The following is a 26,710-nucleotide window of genomic DNA, read 5'->3' as shown; positions in this document are numbered from 1 at the left end:
CACTGTAGATCAGTGGGCCAGAGAAGCAGAGAACACCACTGTTCTGAAGAACTGTGTGTCCTATTTATATTTCATTTACCCAGAGTCAAGTCTGGCTTGCCTCCTGGTGCTCCAGCAGCTGTTACAGCATATACACCCCAACAGGCCAACAACACATTAATATTCTAAACAAAAATATGGCCCGGTGAATATGCATGCACTGACATCACAGTGTGTGAAGACAGGTTGGTTGTCACACCACTCAGGTGTATTTCTAGCCATTGTGGGTTGGTGCTGCTGTAGAAGTGGTCCGGGCCTTGGGTCGGGCTTTATCCAGAATGGATTGAGATAGGAAGCTTTTTGCATGTGTTTAAGCCCATTAAGAACAGCCCTCATCCCCTGCTGTGTTTGCTCTAGGTAGGCTACCTTTTAGCAACTCCAATGATAAAAGATCAAGGCGGCCATTCATGTTGTTGGACTGCTGTTGCAGGTATTGTGGGTATTGAGGGTCTACTCTGAAGCGCTAAAAACAAACATCAATCAAGGTCAAGACCAATGTCAGTTAAACATGGGTAAATACGTTGGACTCCAGTTTTGGATACCACAGGAAGTGGAGTAGTAGGGAACTAAATGTACGTGTTAACCTGTCAACTTAGTGTGGCACTGTGTACATACAGTCATAACCAAAATTATTGGCATCCTTGATAAAGATGAGCAAAAAAGACTGTATAAAATATATAATACTAATACTGAGCTATATTGTATGCAATTTTTTTTAAATATATTATTTATACTAATACAATTGCTCAGAGAAAGAGATTTTGTTTAAAATAATATTTGTTTTTTTCTCAAAAAGATAGGGGTCAAATGATTGCTACCCCTGTTTTCAATCGGGGTCAAGTCCTGAGACTGAGATGGTTTTGTGGCCAAGTAACCATTTATTTTTGGATTTTGATGTGTGCTATGGGTTATTGTCTTGCTGGAAGATCCACTTGCAGCCAAGTTTCAGCCTCCTGGCAGAGGCAACCAGGTTTTTGGCTAAAATGTCCTGGTACTGGGTAAAGTTAATGAAGCAATTGACCTTAACAAGGGCCCCAGGACCAGTGGAAGCAAAATAACCCCATAACATCAAAGATCCAGCACCATATTTTACAGTCGGGATGGGGTTCTTTGCATCGATCCTTCATTCGATGCCAAACCCTCCACTGGCGTGTGTGGCCAAAGAGCTCTATTTTCATGTCATCTGATCATAGCACCTGTTCCGATCCAAGTGCCAATGCCGTTTATCAACCTTCAACCTTTACATTTGTTGGATGACATGAACATTTAACTCATTGGCCACGCACACCAGTGGTGGGTTTGGCAACGAAAGCAGGATGCGAAGAGCCCCATACTTACTGTAAAATATGGTGGTGGATCTTTGATGTTATGGGGCTATTTTGCTTCCACTGGTCCTGGACTTTACCCAGTACCAGGACATTTTAGCCAAAAACTTGCTTGCCTCTGCCAGAAAGCTGAAACGTGGCCACAAGTGGATCTTCCAGCAAGACAAGAACCCCAAGCACACAACAGAATCCACAAAGAAATGGTTTGAAGACCACAAAATCAAAATTTTGCAATAGCCATCTCAGTCTTGACTTGAACCCCATTGAAAACCTCTGATTTGAATTGAAGACGACAGTCCAAAGATTCTGTATGGAGGAATGGTCTAAGATCCCTCCCAATGTGTTCTCCAATCTCATAAAACATTTTCGAAAACGTCTCAGTGCCGTTATGCTAACAAAGGAAGGGCGCCTGAGTATTGAAAACAGGGGTGACAATCATTTTGACCCCTATCTTTTATAGAATGTTTTTAATTTTTCACTGAGTAATTGTATTAGTATAAAATAATATAATTTCCCCATTTTTTTAGCACCCAATATAGCTCAGTATTTGTATTATTTATTTTATACAGTCTTTTTTGCTAATTTTTATCAAGGGTGCCAATCATTTCAGTTATGACTGTAGGTCATGTGCTGCTGCTGTCTATTGTAAATATCACAAAACAGCTGACTAGTCAATTTAGAGCATTTGGTCTGGACTTCTAATACCTCCCATTGAAATGACTGAACCTATCTGAGTATAGTTTAAGCAAGTATTTTAGTGTGAAATGCCTACATGGCCTTCCTTTTAGTAGTTTTGTGGTGACAGCAATGGTGGAATGACTCCATATTATTATGGATCATATTATAGGTTTTATTAGGAATGAACGACTGAACTTCTTGGGGTCTTGTGTGATGGAGTCCTATATCATGTAAAAATTGTTCTCCAGAACTTGCTGATGGACATGATGTCCTTCTATTCTGTTTACTACATTTTGGTCAGTCTTTGCATTGGTATTTTCAGGGTCTAAAATTATAGATATTTTCCACAATATTCAAATGAAGTATATCCTGTCTTTCATATATAGTAGTTCCATTGTCATATGTTGTGGTACATGATTGACTTGTACTTCCTTTCTCGTGAACACAGAAACTACCCACAAAAACATGCATGATGTCTGCATGGACCCCACATTTTGCTTTCTGCCAAAAAGCATCACAAATGATGTCCCTAGCGCTACCTCACACATTTACTGTAACTACAGTTAATGGCAAATGTATCATTTATGACTCAAGTTTCACACGATTCATATTCTCTGCAGGGTACATGAGGTTGACAGCCTTTTAGCACACTTTGACTACACAACACAACCATCATTGCAAAGTCCAAAATAGGTGAGTTGATCCAAGGCTTTATTCTTGTTATTCAGTAGTTGGAAACATTACCCTTTATTAGATTGACTACCAATTATGTGTGTTCATGTTGGTAAGCATGTTGGTTGGGTTTCTTTATAGCACTTTGTGACATCTGCTCAGTGGTGTAAAGTACTTAAGTTAAAAAAAAAAAAGTATCTGTACTTTACTTTACTATTTATATTTTTGACAACTTTTACTTTTACTTCACTACATTCCTAAAATTATGTACTTTTTACTCCATACATTTTCCCTGACACCCAAAAGTACTCGTTACATTTTGACAGGAAAATGGTCCAATTCATACACTTATCATGAGAACATCCCTGGTCATCCCTACTGCATCTGATCTGGCGAACTCACTAAACACAAATGCTTCAGGTTTGTAAATGATGTCTGAGTGTGCCCCTGGCTATCCATAAATGAAAAAAACAAGAAAATGGTGCCGTGTGTTTTGCTTAATATAACGAATTATAAATTAATTATACTTTTACTTTTGAAACTTAAGTACGTTTTAGCAATAACATTTACTTTTGATACTTAAGTATATTTAAAACCAAATATTTTAAGACTTTTACTCAAGTAGTATTTTACTGGGTGACTTTCACTTTTACTTTTCTATTAAGTTATCTTTACTTTTACTCAAGTATGACAATTGAGTACTTTTTCCACCACTGCTTCTGCTGATGTAAAGAGGGCTTTATAAATACATTTGATTTGATTTGATTGGTTAGTTCAGGTGTGTAGTTTGGATTCCCTGCACAGTGACTGTGATCTCCATGGAGCTGACTTGTCTTTCGGGAGGCTTGATATATGCGTGGATTGTGGAGGAGTGGGTATGGGACTACGCCATCCCAGTCAAACTAATACACATCGATCTGACGGTAGCAGGTAAGCAGCAAGAGATTGAGGCAAGGGGAGAATAATCTCATTGTCCAAGGGTTCATAAATGTAAGCTTTTCTGAACAAACCTGATATAACTCAAACCATCAATGACTTGTATTGGGCATATTTACTCTTTAGTTAAATCGACAGATTATTACAATTATGTATCTATGGACAGCCCACTGCCTGCTGTCTACTTTGTATTCAAATATGTGTCAAGCACCATGCTTCAAAGGTCCCTCTTTCTATTGTGTAACATCAATTAGTGTTGATATTGTATAGCAGCCAGCCCACGTACTGTAATGATATCTGGGTGCCTGGTGCTGCCTGTGCTCTACAGTAATGCCAGGTTTGATAATAGCAAACACATTAATGACTCCACATGAGTCTACTCCCCACCTGAGACACATTTTTCACAGGATGTTTAAGTATGACTTTCAGTAACAGCTAATGGATTGGATTAGAAGAACAAACAATGTCAATGTTAATTCTATCACTGAATTGATGGGATTTCAATCTAGGTTATGTTAGGCATGGTTGTAAGGCTGCTTTAGTATAAAGATGGCTGTCACAATAACATCATGTTCATACATGCTGGCTCATTAGTTTCACAAGCTGACACGAAGCATGATTTTATTTATTTATTAGTTTATTATGGTTGAAAATGTGTCATATTCAATTACTATCCTGTCTGTTTCTTTCATCCAGTTTTTCCATCACTGGATTGCTATTGGTAAGGAATCATACTTGATGTCAGGCAATTGGGAGCCAATAAAAATAGAATTAGTTGTCATGTATTATCGCATGAATTAGTCATTCTACATTTATTTTGCAAGGGATTCAATATTTAGGTTTATGATTAAAAATCGACTCTTTCACTAATCTTATCTATTCTGTGTTTTACAGGTTCTGGATTGGTAATGATGATGGAGGCCAATGATGATGGAGGCTAACTTCTATCATACAAGCTTTTCAGGAATCATTTTCTGTATCCGGAAGAGCTCCAAAATTTCTGGCAAAAACATTTACACTAGCTTTTCATCAACAAAAGAATATACAGTTGAAGTTGGAAGTTTACATACACCTTAGCCATATACATTTAAACTCATTTAATCTTAGTAAGCCTAGTAAAACTTCCCTGTCTTAGGTCAGTTCGGATCACCACTTTATTTTAAGAATGTGAAATGTCAGAATAATAGTAGATAGAATGATTTATTTCAGCTTTTATTTCTTTCATCACATTCCCAGTGGGTCAGAAGTTTACATACACTCAATTCATATTTGGTAGCATTGCCTTTAAATTGTTTCACTTGGGTCAAACGGTTCGGGTAGCCTTCCACAAGCTTCCCACAATAAGTTGCGTGAGTTTTGACCCATTCCTCCTGACAGAGCTGGTGTAACTGAGTCCGGTTTGTAGACCTCCTTGCTCGCACATGCTTTTTCTATTCTGGGCACAAATTGGGATGGTGTTCTTCGGCTTGCAAGCCTCCCCCTTTTTCCTCCAAACATAACGATGGTCATTATGGCCAAACAGTTCTATTTTTGTTTCATCAGACCAGAGGACATTTCTCCAAAAAGTACTATCTTTGTCCCCATGTGCAGTTGCAAACCGTAGTCTGGCTTTTTTATGGCGGTTTTGGAGCAGTGGCTTCTTCCTTGCTGAGCGGCCTTTCAGGTTATGTTGATATAGACTGAATTTACTGTGGATATAGATACTTTTGTACCTGTTTCCTCCCAGCATCTTCACAAGGTCCTTTGCTGTTGTTCTGGGATTGATTTGCACTTTTCACACCAAAGTACGGTTCATCTTCTAGGAGAGCAGAGACGCGTCTCTCCTCCTGAGCGTATGGCGGCTGCGTGGTTGCATGGTGTTTATACTGTGCATCCTCTTGTTTTGTACAAATGAACGTGGTAACTTCAGGCGTTTGGAAATTGCTCCAAGATGAACCAGACTTGTGGAGGTACAATTTTTTTTCTGAGGTCTTGGCTGATTTCTTTTGATTCTCCCATGATGTCAAGCAAAGAGGCACTGAGTTTGAAGGTAGGCTTTGAAAACATCCACAGGTACCTCCAATTGACTCAATTATGTCAATTAGCCTATCAGAAGCTTCTAAAGCCATGACACTCTCTTTCTGGAATTTCCAAGCTGTTTAAAGGCCAGTCACTTAGTGAGTAAACTTCTGACCCACTGAATTGTGATACAGCGAATTATAAGTGAAATAATCTGTCTGTAAACAATTGTTGGAAAAATGACTTGTGTCATGCACAAAGTAGATGTCCTAACGACTTGCCAAAACTATAGTTTGTTAACAAGAAATTGTGGAGTGGTTGAAAAAACGAGTTTAATGACTCCCAACCTAAGTGTATTTAAACTTCCGACTTCAACTGTACAGTCAATGATATTGTTTATTATTCCGTTTTTACTGCACACTTGTACTCGTATGAATCAACATAATTATAGTTTGCAATTATAGTTTGTTTGGAAGGACTTGTTGGAATTTTAAACATGTCTTGCAAAAAAAGCTTTTTGTTTTGTGAATCTGGTCCATATCCTCTTCCATGCCATTGGAAAATAATAAGGAATCACGTGATCTTTTTTTTCATTTTTGTTTTATTTATTAACCTTTATTTAACCAGGTAGGCTAGTTGAGAACAAGCTTCTCATTTACAACTGCGACCTGGCCAAGATAAAGCAAAGCAGTGCGACACCAAACAACACACAGAGTTACACTGGAATAAACAAACGTACAGACCCCATCATAGCACTGAGACTGCACTTGTGAAGGTGGTAAATTACCTTTTAATGGCGTCAGACCGAGGCTCTGCATCTGTCCTCGTGCTACCTAGACCTTAGTGCCTGCCTTGATACCATCGGTTACCACATTCTTTTGGAGAGATTGGAAAACCCAAATTGGTCTAGTGGACAAGTTTTGGCCTGGTTTAGATCTTATCTGTCGAAAGATATCAGTTTGTCTCTGTAATGGTTGTCCTCTGACAAAATCCAACTGTAAATTTCGGGTGTTCCTCAAGGTTCGTTTTAGGACCCCTATTTTTTCACTATATATTTACCTCTTGGGGATGTCATTCGACAACATCAGATGTTAACTTCACTGCTATGCGGATGACACACGCTGTACATTTCAATGAAACATGGTGAAGCCCCAAAATTGCCCTCGCTAGAAGCCTGTATTTCAGATATAAGAAGTGGATGGCTGAAACTTTCTACAATTTAAACTCTGACAAAACGAGATGCTTGTTCTAGTCCCAAGAAACAAAGAATCTTCTGTTAAATCTGACAATTAATCTTGATGGTTGTAAAGTCGTCCTCAAATAAACTGTGAAGGACCCTCGGCGTTACTCTGGACCCTGATCCTCTCTTTTGACGAACATATCAGACTGTTTCAAGGACAGCTTATTTCCATCTATGTAACATTGCAAAAAACAGAAATGTTCTGTCCAAAAATGATTCAGAAAATTAATCCATGCTTTTGTTACTTCTAGGTAGACTACTGCAATCTCTACTTCCGGCTACCCGGATAAAGCACTAAATAAACTTCAGTTAGTGCTAAATACGGCTGCTAGAATCCTGACTAGAACCAAAAAATGTGATCATATTACTCCAGTGCTAGCTTCCTACACTGGCTTCCTGTAAGGCAAGGGCTGATTTCAAGGTTTACTGTTAACCTACAAAGCGTTACATGGGGTTGCTCTACCTAATCTTTCCGAGTTGGTGCCTGCCGTACATACCTACACGTACGCTACGGTCACAAGACGCAGGGCCTCCTAATTGTCCCTAGAATTTCCAAGCAAACAGCTGGAGCAGAGCTTTCGCCTATAGATCTCAATTTTTATTGAAAAGTCTGCCTACCCATGTAGAGACGCAGACTCGGTCTCACCTTATAAGTCTTACTGAGACTTATCTCTTCGTAGGTCATATGATTGAGTGTAGTCTCGGCCCAGGAGTGTGAAGGTGAACGGAAAGGCCTCTGGAGCAACGAACCGCCTTGCTGTCTCTGCCTGCCGGTTCCCCTCTCTCCACTGGGATTCTCTGCCTCTAACCCTATTACGGGCTGAGTCACTGGCTTACTGGTGCTCTTCTTGCCGTTCCCTAGGGGGGTGCGTCACTTGAGTGGGTTGAGTCACTGACGGTGATCTTCCTGTCTGGGTTGGAGCCCCCCCTTGGTTTGTGCCGTGGCGGAAATCTTTGTGGGCTATACTCCCTTGTCTCAGGATTGTAAGTTGGTGGTTGAAGATATCCTCTAGTGGTGGGGGGCTGTGCTTTGGCAAGTGGGTGGGTTATATGCCTTCCTGTTTGGCCCTGTCCGGGGGTATCATCGGATGGGGCCACAGGTTCTCCTGACCCTCCTGTCTCAGCCTCCAGTAATGTATGCGCAAGTGTTTATGTGGGGGGCTAGGGGTCAGTTTGTTATATCTGGAGTACTTCTCCTGTCTTACCGGTGTCCTGTTGGAATTTAAGTATGCTCTCTTAATTCTCTCTCTTCTCTCTTTCTTTCTCTCTCTCGGAGGACTGAGCCTAGGACCATGCGTCAGGATACCGGGCATGATGACTCCTTGCTGTCCCAGTCCACCTGGCTTGCTGCTGTTCCAGTTTCAACTGTTCTGGACGTGCTACCTGTCCCAGACCTGCTGTTTTCAACTCTCTAGAGACCGCAGGAGCGGTAAGAGATACTCTTAATGATCGGCTATGAAAAGCCAACTGACATTTACTCCTGAGGTGCTGACTTGCTACACCTCGATAACTTCTGTGATTATATATTTGACCATGCGCGTCATTTATGAACATTGGAACCTCTTGCCCATGTCTTTAAATTCCACCCGGCAGAGCCAGGAGAGGACTGGCCACCCCTCATAGCCTGGTTCCTCTCTAGGTTTCTTCCTAGGTTTTGGCCTTTCTAGGGAGTTTTCTACACCTGCATTGCTTGCTGTTTGGGGTTTTAGGCTGGGTTTCTGTACAGCACTTCGAGATATTAGCTGATGTACGAAGGGCTATATAAATACATTTGATTTGATAGAAAAAATCTTTATACAGTGTGTGCAAATGAGGTAAAATTAGGGAGGTAAGGCAATAAATAGGCCATAGTGGCGAAGTAATTACAATTTAGCATTTAAACACTGGAGTGATAGATGTGCAGAAGATAAATGTGCAAGTAGAGATACTGGGGTGCAAAGGAGATAAAAAATAAATAACAATATGGGGATGAGGTAGTTGGATGGGCTATTTACAGATGGGCTATGTACAGGTGCAATGATCTGTGAGCTGCTCTGACAGCTGATGCTTTTTAGAGGTGAAATAAACACAATTGTTATTACTGTATTATTACTGTAACAAAGTGTTATTACAAAGTGTTACTACTGCGCTATTACTGTAACAAAGTGTTATTACTGCGTTATTACTGTACCAAAGGGTTATTACAAAGTGTTACTACTGCATTATTACTGTAACAAAGTGTTATTACTGCGGTATTACTGTAACAAAGGGTTATTATGCGTTATTACTGTAACAAACGGGTAATTACTGTAAAAGGGTTATTACAAAGTGCTACTACAGCATTGTTACTGTAACAAGTGTTATTACTGTAACAAAGGATTATTACAAAGTTTATTAATGTAAAAAAGTGTTATTACTGTGTTATTACTGTAACAAAGTGTTATTACTGCATTATTACTGTACCAAAGGGTTATTACAAAGTGTTACTACTTCGTTATTACTGTAACAAAGTGTTATTACTGTAACAAAGTGTTATTACTGCGTTATTACTGTAACAAATGATTATTACAAAGTGTTATTAATGTAACAAAGTGTTATTACAGCGTTTTCACTGTAACAAAGGATTATTACAAATTGTTATTACTGTAACAAAGTGTTATTACTGCGTTATTACTGTAACAAAGTGTTATTACTGCGTTATTACTGTAACAAATGATTATTACAAAGTGTTATTACTGTAACAAAGTGTTATTACTGCGTTATTACTGTAACAAAGTGTTATTACAAAGTGTTATTAATGCAACAAAGTGTTATTACAGCGTTTTCACTGAAACAAAGTGTTATCAGAAAGTTGTATTACTGTCTTATAACACATCACCTCATTAACACTAAGAAATCTTTGCGATAGCATAGTGGTGAATGTGATTAAGCCTGAGCATCTGTTGTCTGTCAAAGCGCTTTGGATTAAGCATGCTTAGAATTACCGAGGCAGTAGTGAGCAGTCAGTCAGTCGCTCCTCCTCGTTACCTTGATTGGTGTCATTTCAGTACTGAAACCAACATCCTTCTCTTGAAGGGGGTCAGTCTGCTGATCACTCCATTCTGCAATACTGACCCACGTCACAGTTGTAATCCCAGTGACCCCACATTTACACAGACACACCCCAGACAGGGAAGAAAGACTGAGAGTAAACTAAAAGGATTGAAAAGCTACATCAGGAAGTACAGTATCTACCCCTAATATGGTTGATTTGCATCACACAACAAATACAACTGTCAGACCCACAGTTTGATTTTCAACTGTCCCCTTCCATTCACTTTGAAGACATTAATAGCAGCATGTTCTTTGTAATGGATTTGTAGTTGGAATGAGAGCACAGGAAAGAAGGGCATTAATCATTTAATGAGATTACGCAAAGGTGCTGGAGGGTGTATGGGAGGGGACCCAAGGGCAGCTCTTCGGGCGCTGATTGCCGTTTGTATGCTCTCTGTGAGTGTGTGTGCGCGTATGTTTGGCTGTGTGTGTGCGTTAACACCACTCTGCAGCACATGGCAAGGTGAGCCATGGAGTCGAAGAGGTCCTCCCCTCACATGGGATAAGGGGGTTCTCCTCCTCTCTGCCAATAGAGCGTTGGACCTCAACAAAAAATGGTTACCATGGTTTCCAAATTCGTCTATTATCTTCATCTAAGGTACGGAACCGATTTTAGGGCTTGCTTTACTGAATGTGTGTCACACTATCTATTATGGGATATGGACTTGAGTGACTTATGTGTTGACTGTGTTGCAAGATCTCTGAAAACACATGCTATCCTCTTTTTTTCTGATGAGGTTCTGTGTGTTGAGACAGGGCAGCTTGGTAAACACTGGGACTTTATAGATTGTAGCTACTGAGGTCATTCTTGATAGTCCTTCAGTCACGAGAGATATAAAGTTGACAGAGCTGCAGAGGGCAACGCTCTCAGAAATAAGAAATGTGAATAATCAGGAATAACAAAATAGTAATCCAAGGGCGATAAATCATATGAAGGCTAACTGTTCCCGACAAAATAAACATCTTAAACCTCGTCACCAAAGAACATGAAAAATATTGTGTTGATGTTCCTAAGCTTGTGCAGGAAGCCAAGCAAAAACACCACTGTCATGTGCAGATTCAGTTTCACTCCATTCTTGTACCTGCTGGTGTACATTTCACCTTGTTAAGAGCTTTTCTCATGTCATAGTCCACACCTGTCCAGAAGGACTGAGGTGGGGTGTTATTAGTCTAATATCAAATTTATATAAGGGTTAAAGTGTAACATGCCAAGAATATAAATGTTTCTGTTTAGTGAATTCTCACAAGGTTTTGTTAAGTGTTATCACAGCAATGGATCCAGTCCCTTTTGAGCATCATTGCCAGTGATTCTTACACAAAGGGATTTCCTCTGCTGCACCTGACAGACATAGAACATTGTTGTAACTGACCACCAGATGGCAGTATAGAGGTAGCCTACTAATGTGCTGTTGTGTGGGAGGCCTTTGTTGTAATGGCCAGTGCTGCTCAGATGTCAAACCTATGAGGCGTGTTGGAGCTGGTCTGATAACTTTCCACACCATTATAACCAGGAGAGAGGTCTTCCGATTCAGCCTGCCGGACTAATGAATATTCACTAATTGATTGGAACAGAATCTAACCGTTTTGAAGTGTAACATAATGTCTTTGTCTTCTGGCACGCACCAGCGGCATACATGTAAATATCTAGTACTTCAACAAATAGTCATTTGGAATATGGACGTTTACATAAATCTCACAAAATACACGAATTAAATTATATGTAACAACAAAATTGTTGTACTGCCGCTATTACCGTGTTACTACACAGGTATAAGATCAACGTAATTCAGGCTTAAATGCATTGAATCCATATCATTAGATAGTCACAGAGGACCTCATATCAATAGTGATTAGAATAATGCATTTTAATTCACAAAGTACAGTTGAAATGACAGGCAATAAGCCATTATTGTGCATTATAATGCATACTACATCCCGATTCATAACAATATAGGCCAAATATGAGCTATAACATACTGTAACTTGAAATATTACGGTAGTAAAACATCATTGTGCTGTTTTCAGGTTTATGCCTAGTATATGCCATTTAGCAGAGGTTTTTATCCCAAGCGATTTACAGTCATGCGTGCATACATTTTACGTTACTCGACAAATGTATGACCCAGATAGGATATCAGTAGTGCTGGGGCCAATGGTTGGGGGACCATATAAAGTAAGTTGATAAGATAGATGGCTAAGACAACAAAAAAGTGATCTTTCATACAGTCTTACAGGTCTGGCCCGCCCAAATTACAACGCCAAACAGCATTCTGGGCGTTGCTTTCAGGCAGCTGTTGATTATCCATGTGTGAGTTCGTTTTGGATGGCTCGGTGCACCGGGTGTTCAGAGTTTGTATATTTTAGACCATTACATTGGTCCTTAAGAAAATGTACACTCATCCGGAGCACCGGGTCATGCAAAACGAAATCTCCCCATGTTATTAGAGGAGGCGGTGAGCTCATTGAAAAAGACAACCCCTCACACACAGAACAGCTCTCCTATTCCTGGAGGCTGTACATTCAAAGTTAACTGCGAACTTCAACAATAATACGGCATGACTCGAGCAACATGAGTCGCCAGCAGGACCCCAAGGGAGTCATCTTGACCGGATATATTAGCAATATTGAAGTTGTATCGCCTGCCTCGGGTGTCAATAGTGCCGAAGAGATCGAGTCTTCATCGCTGAGGTGAGCGTATAGTCTGTTATTGACCATAGCCCACACCCTACTGTAAGTAACATTGTAACATTGCCGCATGAATAGTTAAGAAAAGGTGCCAGGGTCTTCCAGTTGCCCCGCATGTAACCTCTAACAGAAAGAACACTCCGTGTAACGTTAGTCCCCAAGTCGCCCCTGACTTTTCCATGTGTTGATACATTGTTACCATGTTGACACATTGTGTGAAATGAAATAAGTTCTAGACTAAACAAGCAGAGGAAATACAGGCGTGCGCATGATAAGACAATAGGTTTTCTGGATTAAACTTGTTATATCGTATGTAAATCATAGAAGTAGGATATAAGTGATGTTTCATATGTAGGCTACGCTACGTCACAGTGCCGAAATTAGACTGTCCAAAAACACCTCGTTTTGTTAAGCTAGAGAACTTGAGCGTTAACCCTAACACAACATATATATATTCTATTTACACAAACTGTGTTTGTTCTGCACATGTTTAAAGAACTGTAAACACTATCCAATAACAAACCCCACGCATACAGGGTGAGGACACACATGAAGACAGCACTGGCCAGTTGAAACATGATGCTAGTTTTCCAGTTCAAGTGGCCATCTGTAAAAGCCAGTGTCTGTTATAGGCTGCAGCTACAGTGGAGGAGCCCTGGCGTGTATGCAGGTGCCTCCACTCACCAGCTGGGTCTGAGGGTCCCCAGTGGCCCTACAGAGGGCTGTCCCTGCCAAGGCTGTTTTGGATACTACGTACAGGGGTCTGTCTGTACTACTGTGCCATAGTAGCACCATCTCTATTTGGCATGGTGTGGTAAATGTGGCACCTACATCACTCGTTTGTCTCATGTGCCAGTTCAGTTGGTCTTGCTTCTGCATGGGAACAGAAAGATTAAAAACAAAAGTCCAACTGGGTGCATGTTGTGGTCAATGAATGTTGCCCAGTTTGTTGGAATAATAGCCTGCAGTTACAAGTTTTAAGTTTATAACGAGAGATTTTGCCACCAGTTTACTGGTGAGTCATTTTGGTCATTTTGGTCTTACTGTATAAACAAGTTACCGGCGGTACATGGTGGACTACCCGCCACAGAGCTTTTGTTTTCCACTTATATTGACTTATTAGGTAACTACTCATTCCATGGAGGCAAATAGAAAGAACAGAGTACAGCACTTTTAATGTGTTGATAACAAAACAGTTTGGACAAATAAAATGTGGTACACAGATGGGTGTGTTGGGTCTTTATGCCTGCATGTTTTATTAAGTTAGGATGTAGGTATTCATGTTTTGACTGTGAACATATTCTTTCACTGTATACATGTTTATATAGAAGCGGCATTAATGAATAATTGATCAAGTCGTTTTGTATTCTTTACATAATGTGGTGGGTCAGGTTATACCCAATCAATAAGCTCTGCTGGTAGTGTGTTAGCTGTTTTACTCTGACTGGAGTTTCTAATGTTCAAAACATTTGAGTAATTTAGCAGACGCTCTTATCCAGAGCGACTGCATACTTGTTCATACTGGTCCCCTGTGGGAATCAAACCCACCACCCTGGCGTTTCAGGTGCCATGCTCTACCAAGTGAGCCACAAAACAGCGGGGTTAACAGGTACAAGTCAAGGCCAAGTGAACAGCCTGTGTTATGATTTCCATCGAATCAGGTGAGCCGCTGAGCTTTTTGTGAGTGAGATATAATATTGACTCAGGGACGACCTACCTTAAAATGCCTCCAGCAATGTAAACATTATGATGTTACCACACGGAGTCAGTGCACAAAATCAACACAGGTTATCATCATAGTGTTATTGCTGCTGTTTGTGTTTTTATTGTTTTTCCATTGACACAGCAGCACTCTTTACATTCCCTGTTGTTTCCTGGTGTTGAAAATGTATTTCCACCTCCTGTCGAGATTATTCTGACTTGTGTTCATTTTGAAATCCTTTATCACTGAACTGCCAACGACGTCTTTTGAACGTCGTGTGTAATGAACATTCCGACCTAGACATTTCCTAAATAAGTATAATTAACACATTTGACGCTTTTTAGAATTTTGATAACACAAACATTTGTGTTTTAGGAGTACGCCCCCCCCCCCACACACACACACACACACACACACACACACACACACACACAATTGTGAATAAATAGACTGAGGAACGGTGCAGTCTCTGACGAATACAATAACACTTCTTTGAACAGGGGAGGGTTTGAAAAGTGTTCTTGACCTTTTTTTTCTATACAGAGGAATATACACTATCTCAAATCCCAGAACCCATCACTGGGGGCTTTCCCATGCAGTCTGTCCAATCCAGCTGGCCCATATGACTACAGAACTTTGGCCTCAGTTCTTTGGAGCTGTCACCATTGTGTATACATTCATCAGGGACCACTGTATCTGCCCCCACATCTTGTACACGTGTTAAACCCAGCCTATTCTCCAGTCAATGATATGTCATTTGAGTGTACTCAGGCAGTAAGTATTATACAGGAGATTGGAGGGTCAGACTGAACCCCCAGCAGTAACGTTCCATGACTCTGTTGGGGTTGTCACAGCAATCAACCGGCTTGGGCCCATGTGTCGCTGTATTACATGTAGTGGATGTTTGGAATGTGCCTTATGAGTTAAGTCAAACTTGATTGCTAGTGCATGTGATTAACAGTAGTGTAATCCCCTGTTTCCATTGCGGTGCTAAACCATGCATGTTCTGCCGCTATGTATTTTAGACACCTGTTGTCACCACACTTTGCCCCACAGTGCCACACTCAGGTTAAGGTTTAGTAAGCCTTCGAGATGGTACAGTATACCTATGCCACTGCCCCCTGAACTGCACTGTCAGTTCTTCTGTATGACTGGGTCTACATTATAAACTGGGTGGTTCGAGGCCTGAATGCTGATTGGCTGAAACCCGAGGTATATAACACTGTATACCATGGGTATGACAAAACATGTATTTTTACTGTTCTAATTACGTTGGTAACCAGCTTATAATAGCAATAAGGCACCTTGGGGGTTTGTGGTATGTGGCCAATAAACCACAGCTAAGGGCTATATCCAGGCACTCTGCGTTGCGTCGTGCAAGGAACAGCCCTTAGCCGTGGTATGTTGGCCATATACCACACCCCCTCGTGCCTTATTGCTTAAGTATACTATGACCCCTCTTCTTTGTGTCTGTATGTAAAATGACCATGCACTAAACAGCCGAGAAAGACTACGTTGTTCACCTTTTTGTCCTTGAGCACTGGCAGTTTGTCACTCTTGGAGCCAGCAAGATAGCTGACCTTTCCATGTGAATGGGTCTGGCTGTGGGGTAACATTGGTGGTGTGTACATTGCTGGGATACTTGACTTTCCTTCCTTGTTCTCGAGTTCAAACCTTGCATTTGCTCCTAATGGGGAAGATTGTGTTTGCATTTCTGTCTTGGGATGGAATACAAACTAACATTGGAGCACATTCTGCTTTTCTCCTTTATTAGCAGTCTATTCCCCTCTAAACCAAATGTTTGTGCTGTGTTTTAGCTTGTTCCCCATAAAGGTTTGAATAAATAGATTGTTTTCCAACCCTCAGATTCTTCCAGAATTGTTCAAACATTGTGGCAATATTATCTAGAAAACAGACAGCGATTGATTTGTGAAAGCATTTTCTCAACAACCTCTCTGAATTTCCAATTTGCAATTGCGTGTTGTTTATCCAGGGCCAGAAATGTCAGGCGTTACTGATACCCTGTGTATTTCCTGTGGCTGGGAAGGAGCTGAGGGCTGACTCATTTTACAACCTCCCCAGACCTCAGGTGAGGCCTAACAGGCCTGCTGCTCATTTATATTCTGTCCTGTCTATGACCATGGAGGGTAGTGTGTACGGCCAGTACATCACTGGGGCCACGCTTCCTACCATCCAGGCGGTGTCAGAGGAAGTCCCTAAAAATGGCCAAAGACTCCAGCCACCCTAGTCATAGACTGTTCTCTCTGCTATTGCACAGCAAGTGGTACCGGAGCGCCAAGTCTAGGTCCAAGAGGCTTCTAAACAGCTTCTACCCCAAGCCATAAGACTCCTGAACAGCTAATCAAATGGCTACCCGGACTATTTGCATAGTTTTTACGCTGCTGCTGGTCTGTTTACTATCTATGCATAGTCACTTTACCTCTACCTACATGTAACCTCGACTAACCGGTACCCCTGCACATTGACTCTGTACCGGTTCCCCCTGTATATAGCCTCGCTACTGTTGTTGCTCTTTAATTATTTGTTATTTTTCCATTTTAATTCAGTTAATTTTAGTAAATACTTTATCACTTATTTTTCTTAACTGCACTGTTGGTTAAGGGCTTGTAAGTAAGCATTTCACTGAAAGGTCTACACCTGTTGTATTCAGCGTATGTGACAAATACAATTTGATTTGATTTGAACTCTTCACTGCGAGAAATGGACCAGGAAGCCATGAAGAACATTCTGTAGACCCATAGAGCTGGTATTTAAGCTCATTTGTACTCTTTAGTTTAATGTTATCACATATTATATCTGTCACATTGGTTGTTTAAAACAAACCTTTTACCCCTAAGCTAAGGTGTACGTTAGCCTGGCCTGGCTTGACCCAGATTGACTGTGTTTAGTTTCAAGTGCGTAAGCAGAAACAGTCATTTGGGAATGTGGAACCGCTGAGGTTTCATGATTTATTTTTGCCACTCTAGGTGTCCCTTTAAAGGTCAAATGCAGCAGTTTTTATCTCAATATCAAATAATTTCTGGGTAACCATTAAGTACCTTACTGTGATTGTTATCAACTAAATTGTTAAAAAATAATCAACAATAGCTTCTTAGCGAAGAGCAATTTCTCAAGCAAGAATTTTGGTAGTACTGTCTGTGAGTGGTTTGAGTGGGAAGGGGAAAACTCAAAATTACCTATTATTGGCAGAGGTTTGTAACTTTCTTATTGGTCTATTAACTAATTTACCAAATGGGGATGTCACCGTGGAAGACCCAAACTCCCTCGCACCAAAACAGGCTGAAATTTCAGGCAGTCTTTTCAAACAGCTTTTACACTAAAAGGGCATTATCATAACTTTCACAGTAATATTCCAACCTCATAGTATTGAAATGTATATAAAACACAGGAAATCACATTTTTTGACTGCACTGGCCCTTTAAGTGCAACCACTATAACTATTTGGGGGAGTATAGCAGCTTTCTGATGCCCATCAGGACTCCTCTTTGTGCTTTCCCAGGGTTCACTCACACGGAGAAGCCTATCTGGAGCAAGCCATGCCTTCACCAAGCCCGCAAGCCCACACATGCATTATCCTTAAACTAGTAACTTGGCATTCTGTAAAAGGGTCTAGGCTGTGGCCAGCTAACAGCAGGGGTTGCACAGAACTACGTACTAGAAGTGTGACACGGCCAGAGGAAAGCAGAACTGCTGCACTGACTGACTGAAATGAGTTAACCCTTCACGTTCATGCTAATCCAAGTTCTATGTGGAAAATACAACCACATTCTTGTGAAAACACCGCGTTCATAGAGTTCCAATCCTAAAATTAGTACCAGACAGCCACCCAGTTTGTTAACGCATTATTAGAATGGTCTGACTTGTAGTATTTATAACTCACTTTAACCCTAATAAAATGACTGAAATAGTACTCATACTCTCTCCTTTGTCCACCAGTCGCAGGACAGGCCACTACAGTGTCCAGAACCGGGCCAAAAATGCACCGGGAAAGCCCCCGTACCACCGCTGTAACTCCCAGGACTCGTTGGACGAACTGGCCATGGACGACTACTGGACCGAGGTGGAGAACATCACCCTGAGTGGAGAGGGGGACGCAGAGCCACACGAGGAGGTGCAGCTGAAGGTGCCTGATGGTATGGAGCTCTACTCTATAGCAGGAATGTCCACTGAAAGTAGAGAGGCCCTTTCCTTCACCTTAAGTGAACAACTGCTTCAGGGTAACATTTTAGACAGAGATTTAAGGTTTAGTACAGTATTCACTATGTACATTATATGACTAGTGATTTACCTAGATCACTGTCTGAAAGGATTATTTTTCACTATAAACGCAACATGAAGTGTTGGTCCCATGTTTCATGAGCTGATTCCAGAAATGTTCCATACGCACAACATTTCTCTCAAATTGTGTAGAAATGTGTTTACATCACTGTTAGTGAGCATTTACTGCAAGATGGTGCCATCTCTTATGACCGAAAAGAGCTTCTGGACATCAGAACTGGGATTACTCACCTCAAATTGGACAAGGAGTTCTTCCTCAATGAGTCAGAGGGATATACTACAGACACCTGACCAGGCCCAGATCCCTGTGATTCGCTGGAAAAGGAAACGTAGGTTTTGCGGAATAGAGATCAGGATGCCTTGTGAGGATCAGTCGACGAGTGGCTAATCTTGTCTTGCCTTCCGTTCTGCTAGCTAACATTCAATCGCTGGAAAATAAATGGGACGAACTGAAAGCACGTATATCCTACCAACGGGACATTTAAAACTGTAATAACTTATGTTTCACCGAGTCGTGGCTGAACGACGGCATTAAGAGCATATAGCTGGTAGGTTATACACTCCATCGGCAAGACAGAACAGGAGCCTCTGGTAAGACACGGGGCGGGGGCCTATGCATATTTGTAAACAATAGCTGGTTCACGATATCTAAGGAAGTCTCAAGGTTTTGCTCGCCTGAGGTAGTGTGGTGTACAGCTTATCATGAGATACTCTATCTACAGTTGAAGTCGGAAGTTTACATACACCTTAGCCAAATACATTTAAACTCAGTTTTTCACAATTCCTGACATTTAATCCTAGTAAAAATTCCCTGTCTTAGGTCAGTTAGGATCAACACTTTATTGTAATAATGTGAAATGTCAGAATAATAGTAGAGAATTATTTATTTCAGCTTTTATTTCTTTCATCACATTCCCAGTGGGTCAGAAGTTTACATGCACTCAATTAGTATTTGGTAGCATTGCCTTTAAATTGTTTCACTTGGGTCAAACGTTTTGGGTAGCCTTCCACAAGTTTCCCACAATAAGTTGGGTGAATTTTGGCCCATTCCTCCTGACAGAGCTGGTGGAACTGAGTCATGTTTGTAGGCCTCCTTGCTCGCACACACTTTTTCAGTTCTCCAACAAATTTTCTAGAGGTATGAGGTCAGGGCTTTGTGATGGCCACTCCAATACCTCGACTTTGTTGTCCTTAAGCCATTTTGCCACAACTTTGGAAGTATGCTTGGAGTCATTGTCCATTTGGAAGGCCCATTTGCGACCAAGCTTTAACTTCCTGACTGATGTCTTGAGATGTTGCTTCACTATATCCACAAATTTCCTAGCCTATCAGAAACTTCTAAAGCCATTACATAATTTTCTGGAATTTTCCAAGCTGTTTAAAGGCACAGTCAACTTAGTGTATGTATACTTCTGACCCACTGGAATTGTGATACAGTGAAATAATCTGTCTGTAAACAATTGTTGGGAAAATTAATTGTCATGCACAAAGTAGATGTCCTAACCGACTTGCCAAAACTGTAGTTTGTTAACAAGAAATTTGTGGAGTGGTTGAAAAACTAGTTTTAATGACTCCAACCTAAGTGTATGCAAACTTCCTACTTCAACTGTAGTTTTCCACTGTATTTTTCGTAGCGGTCTACATACCACCACAGACCGATGCTGACACTAAAAATGCGCTCAATGAGCTGTATTCCGACCATAAGCGAACAGGAAAACGCTCATCCAGAGGCGGCGCTCCTAATGGCCGGGGACTTTAATGCAGGGAATCTTAAATCAGTTTTACCTAATTTCTATCGGCATGTTAAATGTGCAACCAGAGGGGAAAAAACATCCTAGACCACCTTTACTCCACACACAGAGATGCGTACAAAGCTCTCCCTCTTCCTCCATTTGGCAAATCTGACCATAATTCTATCCTCCTGATTCCTGCTTACAAGAAAAAATTAAAGCAGGAAGCACCAGTGACTCTGTCTATAAAAAAGTGGATAGATGAAGCAGATGCTAAACTACAGGACTGTTTTGCTAGCACAGACTGGAATATGTTCCGAGATTCTTCCGATGGCATTGAGGAGTACATCACATAAGTCACTGGGTTTATCAATAAGTGCATTGAGGATGTCTTCCCCACAGTGACTGTACGTACATACCCCAACTAGAAGCCATGGATTACAGGCAACATTCGCACTGAGCTAAAGGGAGGAGCTGACACTTTCAATGAGCGGGACTCTAACCCAGAAGCTTATAATAAATCCCGCTATGCCCTCCGACAAACCATCATACAGGCAATGCGTCAATACAGGACTAAGATCGAATCGTACTACACCGGCTATGACGCTCGTCGGATGTTTCATGGCTAGCAGTGACACGAGGCTACCAGATGAGCTAAATAACTTCTATGCTCGCTTCGAGGCAAGTAACACTGAAACATGCATAAGAGCATCAGCTGTTCCGGACGACTGTGATCACGCACTCCGCAGCCGATGTGAGTAAGACCTTTAAAACAGGTCAACATTCACAAGGCCGCTGGGCCAGACGGATTACCAGGGCGTGTACTCCGAGCATGCGCTGACCAACTGGCAAGTGTCTTCACTGACATATTCAGTCTGTAGTACCAACATGTTTCAAGCAGACCACCATAGTCCCTGTGCCCAAGAACACTAAGGTAACCTGCCTAAATGACTACCGACCCGTAGCACTCACGTCTGTAGCCATGAAATGCTTTGAAAGGCTGGTCATGGCTCACATCAACACCATTATCCCAGAAACCCTAGACTCACTCCAATTTGCATACCGCACCAACAAATCCACAGATGATGCAATCTCTATTGCACTCCACACTGCCCTTTCCATCCTGGACAAAAGGAACACCTATGTGAGAATGCTATTCATTGACTACAGCTCAGCGTTCAACACCATAGTGCCCTCAAAGCTCATCACTAAGCTAAGGACCCTGTGACTAAACACCTCCCTCTGCAACTGGATCTTGGGCTTCCTGACGGGCCGCCCACCAGGTGGTAAGGGTAGGTAACAACACATCCGCCACGCTGATCCTCAACACTGGGGCCCCTCAGGGGTGCATGCTCAGTCCCGTCCTGTACTCCCTGTTCACTCATGACTGCATGGCCAGGCACGACTCCAACACCAGAATTAAGTTTGCTGATGACACAACAGTGGTAGGCCTGATCACCGACAACAATGAGAGATCCTATAGGGAGGAGGTCAGAGACCTGACCGTGTGGTCCCTCAATGTGATCAAGACAAAGAAGATGATTGTGGACTACAGGAAAAGGAGGACCGAGCACGCCCCAATTCTCATGGACGGGGCCGTAGTGGAGCAGTTTGAGAGCTTCAAGTTCCTTGGTGTTCACATCACCAACAAACTAACATGGTCCAAGTACACCAAGACAGTCGTGAAGCGACTGGGCATGACAAAACCTTTTCCCACTCAGGAGACTGAAAAGATTTGGCATGGGTCCTCAAAAGGTTTTACAGCTGCACCATCGAGCGCATCCTGACGGGTTGCATCACTGCTTGGTATGGCAACTGCTCGGCCTCTGACCGCAAGGCACTACAGAGGGTAGTGCCTATGGCCCAGTACATCACCGGGGCCAAGCGTCCTGCCATCCAGGACCTCTATACCAGGTGGTGTCAGAGGAAGGCCCTAAAAATGGTCAGACTCCAGCCATCCTAGTCATAGGCTGTTCTCTCTGCTACCGCACAGTAAGCGGTACCGGAGTGCCAAGTCTAGGTCCAAGAGGCTTCTAAACAGCTTCTACCCCCAAGCCGTAAGACTCCTGAACAGCTAATCAAATGGCTACCCGGACTATTTGCATTACCCCCCCCCCCATACTGCTGCTACTCTCTGTTATTATCTATGCATAGCCACTTTAATAACTCTACCTACATGTACATACTTACCTTGACACCGGTGCCCCCGCATGTGACACAATGACTCTGTACTGGTACCCCCAGTATATAGCTCCGCTATTTTTATTTACTGCTGCTCTTTAATTATTTGTTATTATTATCTCTTACTTTTTTGTTGTTGTATTTTCTTAACTGCATTGTTGGTTAAGGGCTTGTAAGCATTTCACTGTAAGGTCTACACCTGATTTTATTTTATTTCTCCTTGCCCAGATGGTCCATACACCTTACAGGTGTGGCATATCAAGAAGCTGATTAAACAGCACAATCATTACACAGGTGCACCTTGTGCTGGGGACAATAAAATATAACTTTAAAATTAGCAATTTTGTCACATCTATGGTATTGTGTTTGAGGGAGCGTACAATTTGCATGCTGACTGCAGGAATGTCCACCAGAGCTATTGCCAGGGAATTTAATGTTCATGTCTCTACCATAAGCCGCCTCCTACATTGTTTTAGAGAATTTGGCAGTCTGTCCAACCGGCCTCACAACCGCAGACCACTTGTAACCACGCCAGCCCAGGACCTTCACATCCGGCTTCTTCACATCCGGCTTCTTCACATCCGGCTTCTTTACATGCGGGATCATCTGAAACCAGCCATCCGGACAGCTGAGGAGTATTTCTGTCTGTACTAAAGCCCTTTTCGTAGGGATAAAATGAATTCTGATTGGCTGGGCCTGGCCCCCAAGTGGGTGGGCCTAGGCTTAGATTAGGGCCTAATTTATTTCAATTGAGTGATTTCCTGATATGAACTGTAACTCAGTAAAACCCACTTGCATGTTGTGTTTTATATTTTTTGTTCAGTACATACAGTAGAGCTGACTAGGATAGTCTGGTCTGTTGTCCAGCCCATGTTATTTTGCAATACCACCACATAATGATTTCTTATTGCTTTCATCCACAGAAGACAATAGACTTGCTTGATCCTACAGGATCAGGAAATGCCTATAAAAAGCACTGCAAAAGTGTATTGTTTATTACGTTGACATTCATTGTTTTGTCTGGAGAACTTAAAGCAGGAACTTCCTTTTTGTTTCCGTTCCTTTCTATAACAAGATGGTTTGTGTTAAGGGGTTAGGAGTGAGATCCTTCCCTGTTTCATGTCTTTCTCTATTCCCAGCCCTCAGTACATAAAAATGGCATAATAGTAATTGCATAGTAATAATCTATGGATTACTTGTTTGTTTCTTTATTTTTCAATAAATGACTGTGTCCTCACTAGTCTTCAGGCCTACACCCATATCTTTCCCATTAACATACTACTGCTCTTTTGGTGCAGCATCAATTCATCCCTAACTCAACTTGTCTGTCTGTAGAGGGGGAACAGGAGGAGGCATGGCTGACGGAGGCGGGGCTGGCCACTCTGTTTGACGAGTCTGCGTCGGACCCCGAGGACATGATGGGGCTGTTGTCCACGCTGACGCGCACCCAGGCCGCCGCCGTGGAGAAACGTGTTGAGAAGCTACAGCAGACCCTCAGGAAGAGGAACAAGCAGCACCAAGTACCTGACGTCAGAGACATCTTCAAACTCCCAGGCACGCCAGAGTCAAAGGTCAGCCTACCACCGGTCCCGTTTAAAATGCCAGTCATGCCTGAGATGCCTTGCTACATAAAAAAACCCAGTGACTTGTTTACCATAGTTGGTTAATATAATTACTAATCACAATATCTGTTAATGGACACCTGAATGTGAAGTAATACTTAACTGAGTATCTTAATATTATGCAAAAGAAGGTCTTGTACTCACAATTGGGGTGAAAAATATGACTTTCTACAATATCAGCAGTTACTTTTAGTAGTTTGAATCATTAATTGATAAAAAATGACCTATATTGAATTCTGATGAGAGCCTGCTTCTGTTTTGTATTATGTTGCAGGAGGATGAAGCCAAGTCACCAGAGAGAAGTGAAAACAGGAAAAAGGATATTACGACAGATGGCATGTACCACAAGTTCTACTCACTAAATCTCTGTCTGGGCATGTTGGTCTATACCTATAGAAAACATCACTGACTCGCCACAAAAATTAACTGGTATTTCTATCCACTGTGTTGCTGCTTTTATGTGATACTGTAGATTTCCTGAAATGGTTCATGATCACAGGAAGCAGAAGTGAAGATTCTATGGAAGAGCTGTTGAGAAGATAACTCGGCAGTACACACACACACAGGAAGCAGGGACATTGCCTCTTGTCTGTTCGCGCCACCCCTCTGACCTTAACATGAAGGCTGTCAGGAATCCGCTCCCTATCTTCCATTATCCACTTGCCTGTTTTCCTATTAGTGGAGATGGCAGGGAGGCACTGCAGTTCTGTGTCAGGGCCAAGGCCTTACATGTCTGTCTGACATGGGTCACAGAGGGCAGACTGGCTCTCTGGCTGTTGACTTCCACAGGACTAGTCGTTGTCCCTTAGTTTCCCTTCAGTGGGCAGAACAGTCACCACCACCTAGTTCTAATCTCCCCACTGCTGACTAAAGACTTTGTCCCGTCTGTGGACTTTCACACATCTAATTCATGAATTGCCTGTGTTATCTCTTGCTGTAGGTCTAGCTTTTAATATGTCCCAATAATAACTCTGTGTGTGTGTACAGGTCAAGCGATGGGGCTGGGGAACAGGGCAGGCCCTGCTGAGCAGAGTGTGTCTGAACCTGAGACAGACATCAACCTAGAGGTGTCCTTCTCTGATCAGGCCCTCAGCTATAAGGAGGGCTCAAAGGGCAGCAGTGAGGCTCTGACAGACGCAGATGACAAGCTACCTGTGAGTACCCTTTTAAACATTAACACCACCACACAGATTGACTGAGCCGCTCATCCGGAGCAAAGTTTACATGCCAAAACAGGAAGTGTCACTCGTCAAAATAGCAGGATCCCATAGGCCAGTTTGGGACGAAGGATTTCAAATATTTATATGTTTTTTGGCAGAAGCAAGAACTGTGCCCTGTAGTGTTTATGGATTGAAACATGTTTCTGTTTTTACTTAGCCTACATCAGTAATGATTGACTAAATTATGTTTTGAAATTTATATGGCCCATTATTTACAGCGTTACTGTAGGCCTAGGCCTACTGCTTGTGTACTAGTGTAAGTTATATGACATTGAATGATGTCATTTGCACTGATGATAACATTATCAATCAAAACCTTTTGAATAGAGTTTTTGCATCATATAATACATTTCAGTCAAAAAACTGTTCTAGACTACTGGTGTATCTGAGTTCTAGAGCCACCACCTAGTGGTGCCCCTAGAAACACCAGGTGGTTCCAGATACTCCAATAATGTCAGGGTCATATTCAATAGGCATCAAACAGACCCTGTTTTGGTCTCTGACAAGTCCAATAAGAAGCGCTTGTTTTCATCTTCCATTGCAAAATGTTTTGCTACGGTGTGCACTAATGAATACAACCCAGTTTTGCTAACTCCTAATGTAACCTGTGCTTCGCTATATGACAGAACTTCAAGTTAAGCAGAGACAAGACAGGGCTGACCAAGGTTGGGGACCTGTCCCCCCAGGACATGAAGAAGGTGCACCGCCTGGTGCTGATAGAGATGACCGCTCTGTTTGACACGGCAGGCATCGACCTCAAAGCCCACAAAGCAGTTAAACTCAAGGTCAAAGGTAAGCCAGTATGCTAGAACTGGAACACAACTGTATAACATATCTAAGAACCCTGAGGACTGTCCCATCAAGCTCTGACACAATTATGTTTGATGTGTTTGTGTTCTAGAGTCTGGCCTGTTTGGAGTTCCCCTGGCCGCCCTATTGGAGCAGGACCAGAGGAGACAGCCAGGGACCAAGGTGCCAATCATACTGCAGAGGGTGAGCAGCACAACCTCTCATTAACCACTGATCCTGGTTCTCTTTAATCATACAGTACGTCTGAATGTGTGCTCTGCAGTAGAAATCGCTTCAGTTTGCTGTAGTGGTAATGGCATTGTTATTTTGGGGCGGCAGGTAGCCTAGTGGTTAGAGCGTTGGACTAGTAACCGAAAGGTTGCTAGATCAAATCCCTGAGCTGACAAGGTAAGTCTGTTGTTCTGCCCCTGAACAAGGCAGAAAACCCACTGTTCCTAGGCCGTCATTGTAAATAAGAATTTGTTCTTAACTGACTTGCCTAGTTAAATAAAAATGTGCTGT

The 26,710-nt window shown here is 42.0% G+C and overlaps 1 protein-coding gene across 3 annotated transcripts in view; it reads left to right on the top strand.

Moving 5' to 3' along the window:
• The first annotated feature begins 10,361 nt into the window (after window positions 1-10,361).
• Window positions 10,362-26,710, top strand: part of arhgap18 (Rho GTPase activating protein 18) — a 24,121-nt gene continuing 7,772 nt past the window's right edge. For 2 of the 3 annotated variants that reach the window (XM_024000204.2, XM_024000203.2), the window contains exons 1-7: window positions 12,421-12,648; window positions 18,305-18,501; window positions 23,893-24,128; window positions 24,454-24,514; window positions 25,167-25,333; window positions 26,026-26,191; window positions 26,301-26,392. In XM_024000204.2, coding sequence (XP_023855972.1) covers window positions 12,530-12,648; window positions 18,305-18,501; window positions 23,893-24,128; window positions 24,454-24,514; window positions 25,167-25,333; window positions 26,026-26,191; window positions 26,301-26,392 — 1,038 coding nt within the window. In that variant the 5' untranslated portion in view covers window positions 12,421-12,529. Of the gene's footprint in view, window positions 10,559-12,420; window positions 12,649-18,304; window positions 18,502-23,892; window positions 24,129-24,453; window positions 24,515-25,166; window positions 25,334-26,025; window positions 26,192-26,300; window positions 26,393-26,710 lie in introns of those variants that run through there. The other variant, XM_024000205.2, reaches the window with a different exon arrangement.

The sequence above is a fragment of the Salvelinus sp. IW2-2015 genome, linkage group LG14, assembly GCF_002910315.2.
Source record: "Salvelinus sp. IW2-2015 linkage group LG14, ASM291031v2, whole genome shotgun sequence".
NCBI lineage: Eukaryota > Metazoa > Chordata > Actinopteri > Salmoniformes > Salmonidae > Salvelinus > Salvelinus sp. IW2-2015.
The sequence above is the reverse complement of the archived record's forward strand: the minus strand, read 5'-3'. Positions and strand labels throughout refer to the sequence as shown.